At 37.8% G+C, this 7,294-nt stretch overlaps 1 protein-coding gene across 4 annotated transcripts; it reads right to left on the reverse strand.

The window, feature by feature from the left end:
• Nucleotides 1–639: 639 nt before the first annotated feature.
• LOC148853851 (ATP-citrate synthase alpha chain protein 1-like) lies at nucleotides 640–6,953 on the reverse strand. Of its 4 annotated transcripts, none has more exons than XM_088984498.1 (13): nucleotides 6,826–6,953; nucleotides 6,182–6,288; nucleotides 5,545–5,721; nucleotides 5,277–5,438; nucleotides 4,680–4,760; nucleotides 4,327–4,378; nucleotides 4,116–4,230; nucleotides 3,898–3,979; nucleotides 1,958–2,053; nucleotides 1,774–1,875; nucleotides 1,428–1,544; nucleotides 1,218–1,334; nucleotides 640–846 (listed from the first exon to the last, which is right to left on the reverse strand). In XM_088984498.1, exons 2-13 carry the CDS (start codon nucleotides 6,278–6,280, stop codon nucleotides 775–777), a joined length of 1,272 nt encoding a protein of 423 aa, XP_088840624.1. In that variant the 5' UTR covers nucleotides 6,281–6,288; nucleotides 6,826–6,953; the 3' UTR covers nucleotides 640–774. The 4 variants fall into 4 exon arrangements, with proteins under 4 accessions (XP_088840624.1, XP_088840623.1, XP_088840625.1 ...); XM_088984497.1 differs by having other exon boundaries at nucleotides 6,719–6,849; XM_088984499.1 differs by lacking the exon at nucleotides 6,826–6,953 and adding an exon at nucleotides 6,452–6,505.
• Between the last annotated feature and the right edge of the window lie 341 nt (nucleotides 6,954–7,294).

A 7,294-nucleotide genomic window follows, 5' to 3' on the forward strand; every position in this document is an offset into this window, starting at 1 on the left:
GGATTGCACTCTGACCTTCCATTACTGAGTTCAGATGGAATTGGGATCTCACCAAGTGCGTCTCACAATCACATCCTATTCTGTATGAATAATAAATACAAGTACAAGAGATGTTTCAGATGTGTGGCCAGAACATGCTGTAAGGTTGGTGTGAGGCACGCTCTGTGAAGAACAGATCCAGACTCCTTCAAATGGGCTATGGGAGATGTTCCCAATGATGTGCCCTGGGGCGCATGTGGGGCGCGGGCCATGAGAATTCCACTCAGATTACAATTCTGTTATGACTTTAACAAGGTGCCAACCAACTGGTTGGTAAGGTCTCTGCTGGTCGTAGTGGAGACGTGGGATCATATCCCGCATGCACCTGATTATGGGTTGGAGGATGGGGTAGACCCCATTGTATAGCCCTTCAAAAAGTTAAAAAAATAAAAAAAAATAAAAAAAAAAAGAAAGATCTGTTATGACTTCATTTTGGGGTTTCCATAATGTATCGATTCCGCTGATGAAGTGATGAATATTGTTCTCTTTCATGTTCACTAGATTATAATCCGTAAGTTCAGTGGAAGTGTTGAGTCCTCGGCACTTTGGTTGAATGGCAAAAAGAAGACGCACCAGCAATAAACAGGGTAGAAGTAGAAGTGTAGAACATATTTCCAGAGACTTCTTATTAATACCGGTACAGATCACAGAGTGGTAGTAAGAGGCTAAGAACTTATTTAATGGAAGAAAAGAAACAACAAAAATCAATGGCGTTTTTATTTAGTTCTGATAATTTTATGCAGCGGCAGTGATGCATTCAATTGCCTGTTTGCATATGCCTGTCATCGTTGCTTCAGGTTCATAAACCTGTAAAAGAAAACAAAATTGGAATGCTCTTCGAAGTTTTTTTTTAACCTTTGCTTAAGCAAATTTCACTCATATGATAAAACCAAAAGGAACACAAAGAATGAAACATCTAGCCTGATTAGCTATATAGTGAGCAGCATAGAGTTTATATTAATATGTATCATAGAACATGAAACAGGAAGGAGGTCTAAAAACTGATTTCATCTATGAGGATCTGGTTGGACAATGAAGCGCTCAGTCTCTTAGAAGCCTTTTTTTTATTAACTTTGTTTCACCATCAATTAGCAGCTCTTTTTACTTTAGTTTGTTTCAACACCAATGCATCCATAACAATAAAATGGTTTGTGAGATCACATGTCAGGTTTCATTACCTCAAGAGGAATGCCAATTTCCTCTCCAAGTGTGTGCATCTTTGCTAGACCCTTCTGATAATTCGGGCCTCCTCTCCTCACGTATATTTGCATTCTTGCAGCTTTAAGCTTTGCTTCCTGTTATTCCAACACAATCCTCAGTGTTTGCCTTTGAATACATGAAATAATTTGTTGCTTCATACAAGAAACCGAGGCAGATTAAAAGCTCACCTTCTCTCTCAAGGCTCGAATTATGCCACTAAATGTAGCAGCAACATCTGTGAAGTTGGCTATTCCACCTCCAATTACAAGAGCTCTCTTGCGGCCATCAGGATTTGCAGTTGCACACTGTATAGTTCCAGATAATTCAAAGAGAAAGCTATGAGAAATCAATTATTACATTTTTAAGTCTGTCTTAGATGCCTAGAAGCAGTCGATTACTGTAACTAGTACCATCTGTGCACTATATAGTTTAACAAAAGCATACTAGAATTAGAGTAATCAAATTAGTAGGTTAACTATATAGAGGACTTTTTATTTCAAATCATCCAAGAACAGGAAAGTAGGAAAGAATTACATCAATTACGACTCTGGCATACTGCAGCACCTCCTCTTCATTTGGGGCTCCACTATATTCTGCATAATTCCCGAGTTCAGTAGCGTAGCCAAGATCACCAACCTGGTTATAAAATATTTTCAGGTGTAAGTAAATAATGAGAGAGAGAGAGAGAGATTCCAATGAAGGAGGATGTGAGCTGTACGGTATCTGCATAGATGACACTAGCACCTCCACCAGCTACCATGGTCCAAATTCTTCCTTTTGGGTTCAATACTGTGAATTTCAGAGATGCGCTAGTCTGACAAGAATGAATGTATAGGTTAAAAAGGCTTTATTGCATTAATTTATTCAAAACAACTATACTGTTTTTCTATGCCATTATCATGGATGAATTGTTTCTACTGTTAGCAATAGGACATTGGGAAAATATATAGAACTCCAAGATTGCAGACAAGAATTTCGAAGTTGATCTCCAAAGAGGCATATATTCCTGCGAAGTAATTAATGTCTCCATTTTTCACCTTAAAAAGGGTAAAGCTTTTCAATCTGAAATATTTCTGTTACATACCTGACCCTTCACAGGTAAAGCAATGGCTTCCACCCCTTTTACATGAAAGAAAATGCAGCCAAATGGAAAGCCTTGCAAGATCCAAGTAGAACGGTAGGTAACTGAATAATGAAAAAAATAAAAGATGGGATCAAGAATCAGGCCTGCGTTGGACCACCATGAGGAAGCATGATGAAGTGACACCTGGCCAAGCCGAAGACCACCACGTGCCCAGAGCTCGGATGAGCCGAGGAACAGTGACATGGTGCATATGCCCCAAAGGCTAATGTTGGTTCACTCTGCAACCCTCAAGTGAAGTGGGGACATGTGCCGAACACCAGGCGAAGCCTGCCATGCCACCAAGGTTGGCACCAACACCCCAGAGCTTCACACTCGGGACGTAGGGTGCACGCCCCTCAAACCCTAGTTGCTAATCACCTCGGAAGCTGACATGTGTCCCATAAATGAAGAGCACAACAGCACTCCCTAACAGGTATATAAGGGCACGCCACCCAAGGTGAGATTTTCTTCACACTCTCTAGCTTTTGAACTCCCTACATTGCTCTCCTGCTCACCTACTTCAGCTCGTAAGGATAAGATCAGATCGGCCTACCTGACCACCACTCTCTCCCACTGACTTGAGCATTGGAGTACTCCTCCCTAGGGAACCACCTCAGGGCCTCTGACTTCTATGTGTGTAGGTCGTTGAACCAACTCAGTTCGTCCAGCTCAGCAACAAATTCATCTGCTGCTTGCCCACTTCAGCTCGAACAGCATCAAAAAGTTACATTTTCTTTTTTTTTTTCTCTTCTTTTAGAGGACTAATTCAACTGGTAGGTAAAATCTTGGGCTGGCAAGCGTGAGAAGCAGGTTCAAGTCTTTTTTTCTTTTTTTTTTTCACAAAAGAAATTCATTAAGATAGATAAAACCAGTACATAACTAGAACAAACACAAAGAGAAACAACTAACTACGACGGAGAGTAGATGAACACAAGGACGCTCTACTGATGTCTATGGGATCAGATTCCACCAAACCAGTAATCCGGCTTGGAAAGCTGAAATGGAAACAACCCTGATCCCACATACCTTCACTGAACTAAGGTGTAATCCACCCTGCTACAGGACCTGTTAACAAAGGTTGGGATCTTAGGGCTGTCACTTTCTGAAAACTTAGGATCTTACCAGGTCTACCCCTCCCAATACCCCAGACCACTGGGACCAGCATTGGGTAATGGCCTTTATTCAACTGATGAAACTGTGGATGAACAGATTAAACATATTCATCTGAATATTCTACAGCCATGTAAATAATGAAATAAAAATGCAGAAAATTATGAAACAGGAAAAAGGTTTCAATTATATGGCCCTACATGGAACAAAATAGGTAGTAGGATTTATGTGAACCCAAATAGTATAAGAATTAAAAAGAATTAGAAGGGACTATCAAGAAATAGAAAGCCAATAGGAGTCTACATAGAGAATTTGAAACCAATTATTTCATGATGTGATAATGTGCTTAGAAAATTTTCACTACATCAACAAAAGGTGCATATAATGCCAAAAAAGACATGAAATACTTTAACTTCATTATCTACCTTGTCATCTAGCCCATGAATAAAGCTTTCTGTGGGACTCATAACTCTTCCAAATGGCATTGGAAACTCAATATTACCCCACCTGCACAAGTAAACTGATATGAAACAGATACTAGAGCTTTTAACCTGTAAAAGCAAATAGAAATGCACTGATTTATTTGATTTATACAATGTATCATAGATAAAATCAGTAGCCCCACAGGATAATGAAATTATACTTCTTAAAATTTTTGAAAGCAGCAGTATCATCCAGCTCCCCTCTCATATCCAGAGGATAAGGCTTTCCATCAACCAAAGTAAAAGGATTCATCTCCAGGAAAGTGAAATCCAGATCTGGGTAAAATTGAATTTGCAAATTAATTTCTACTTACTAGAGTTGCTGCTGAAATAATTCTATGAAACGTCAAATGAATTAGTAAAAAACCATACCTGAAAATAGAGAGAAAATCACTTTGACAAACTCCCCAACTTTATTTTTTATCTGTATCAATAGAGTAAGCGCCACAATTTACAATTTACAGATTATAAATAGTATGTTTAAATTTCCCAAGCAATCAAAAGATATATGTAGAATCATATCAAAAGATGTGTGGAATATGTACCACTACTTCCAAATGTGCATTAAGAAACTTAGGCTTGTCACTGGATTAAAAAGAGGGGAAAAAATTTCTACTGCCAGTTTAAAGCATTTACTATATAATATTTATATTAGGCATGCCCATTGTAAATAATAAGAAATAGATGAAGAGTCCACCTGGTTACAGATAGCACAGGGAAATTACCTCTAGGGGAAGAGTTGCAAATAGCGGAGCACATGTTTCTGATGTTAATGGCACCCCAGTTGGAATAAATACAGTCTTTACCTGAAAAAATGTAGTAGATATCTTCAGAAGAGGCAAAAAGTAAAAGAAGTATTATAGGACAAAATTCCAATCATTTTTTTAAGATGCTTAGAAGGAAATGTATCAAATTGTATACATTAGTAAATTTGTCTTAATCATTATATTAATTTTCTTTTATCATAAACAGTAGAAGTAGTCTATTAACATATCAGTGTAATTATGAAAAAGTACAGATCCCCAGTATAATGCATATGAAAAAAAAGACCCATGATTACCCAATGCCCACAATCAGGTCCTCTACTCAAAATATAGAAAAATAATCTAAACTCAGCAGCAAAATATCACCAAAAGCTTGTTTCTCAGGCGTCTAATCTCAGAAGATTATCAGTAAGCAACTTTGATGTTTTAGGAGTTCAATGGAATGAGGAGCCCACATTCTTTTGCATACAACAAATGAAAGCTATGTACACTGCATTTATGGGTGTATGCATGCAGATATTGATATATAGGTACACAATGTTCAGGCCATGAACATACCTTATCCCAGTTCTTTTCAATTTCAATTCCTCCACAATCTGAAAAGCTTATACTACATCCAAGCCGCTCTGAAACAATATTGAGATAAAATTCTTCATTGTGCGGAATGAAGGGCTCAACAATGAATGTTGTTATAGGACCCTTACAACCCTCCATCTCCACCTATAGATGTTCAGAGATAAATATAAACGGAATAGGTTGATATTATATAGGATGATGCACAAGGTTAATCACCACTCATTAGAATTGAGCCGATAACATTAAATACCTCCTTTCCAAGCCTCTCTTTGACAAAGGTAATAACTTCAGCCAGATTTAAATTTAAGGCCACTAAACCACTCTTCCCACGTTTCCCGAACAACATATCAGGCTTCACAACCAGTTTTCCCGATAAAAGCCATGATTCTCTTTCTGCTAGCTCATTGAAATCAGTCGACTCCGTAATCTAAGCACCAAATAGAAAGTAAAGGCATCTTTGTAGTTAGATGAAGAACCAAATATCACAATCAGTCCTTCATATATTATTTGTTAAATTCATCAAATTTTCTTTCACAGCAAAAGAAAAACAACAGATAGAAGTTCAAATTTCAAAATATTTTTTTGAGATACAGTTGGATGAGGATGCCTACATAATGAAGTTGACATAGATAACTGAGTTGAAATTACGTGAGAACAAGCATATAAGGTAGTTCCTCCATGTGATGAAGCTGCAACTTAGTTGAAATTAAAGTTATGACACAGTAAAGCAACAAAGTTAACTCTGCTCAGGATATTTACAAACAAGTAAGGTAATAGAAATGCAGAGCTCTTAGCATTAACCTTATAATCACCCAACAAAGAAAAGGAAAAGAAAAAAAAAAAGCAAAAGTTCTATTTCAGCACTCATATATTGGAGTCGGACGTGCCTGTGCCGATTTAATGCCTAATTCTGTACCAGAGAGCCTCTTAAAATGCTCCTTCAACAACCGCTTCGAATCATACTCTCTGATCTTCTTCCGTGCCATCCTTTAACCTGTTTGGACAACGTCAGTCATGAGAATAAAATTTCTTAAATAGATGTGCATGCATATTCCGATGACAAAAATTCAAGAAAAAAATCGAATAGAGAAATAGAACAACGAAATGAGAAATATCAGAATCAAGGATAATAAATACAAAAGAACTGAAACAGAGACTCGTGACAAGTTCACATAATCTTCGAGGAAAAAACGATTCTCGAAATGACATTAAACCCAGATGACCGGAGTTCAAAGTGAGAGAACTAAAATAGGAAGGTTGTATAAAAAAAAGAGTAAATTTTAAAGAAAGGAAAAAAAGACAGACAAGTAGAACAAAGACCAATATCATAAAGCCATAAAGAAAAACAAATAAAACACAGGGAGGAAGACATGGCAGCATGCTCTGGTTAGAAAAAGCGAAGAAGTTGAACATGGAAACTACACCTATGAAGTCTGAAGTAGAAAGAGAAACGCAGGAGAGGTCTTAACGGAAATGAAAACTGTCAGGTCTCTGTTCTACTTATAGAAGCGAAGTTAAGAGCATGACACACCTAACCTAAACGTTGAAATCGTTGAAGGGATGAGCAACAGCAAACTTAAGCAGCTGAAATCGTTGAATTTCAGATGTACTAGTGTGGACAGGGGAGGTAAGTAGGACTACAATGTGCAGAGTTTTAACCGTGCAGGAAAATATGAAGCTCTATTTTTTTTTTTTTAAATAGAATCTAGGTCCAACATCTTCTAATAAATAGTAAGCAGTGTGATTGCGCCACGTAGACATAACATACCGTATCATCCATCCTTGGTGAGATGCAATGAAGCTGTAGAGTCGGTAATTGTTGAGTCCGGATCTCCTCTTCACAAATGGACGCCTCACATGCATATCCACCGTGCATTGAGGATATCTCCCGTGAATAATAATTAATAAGTATAAGAGAGTTCGCGATGGTAGGATGGGTTTGTATGGCGCCTGTGACAGCATATCCGGTCTCGTTATTGTTAGAGATGTAAATTGGAACG

Source organism: Nelumbo lutea, chromosome 4, assembly GCF_056320005.1.
Source record: "Nelumbo lutea isolate HS-2025 chromosome 4, American lotus-T2T, whole genome shotgun sequence".
Classification (NCBI taxonomy): Eukaryota; Viridiplantae; Streptophyta; class Magnoliopsida; order Proteales; family Nelumbonaceae; genus Nelumbo; species Nelumbo lutea.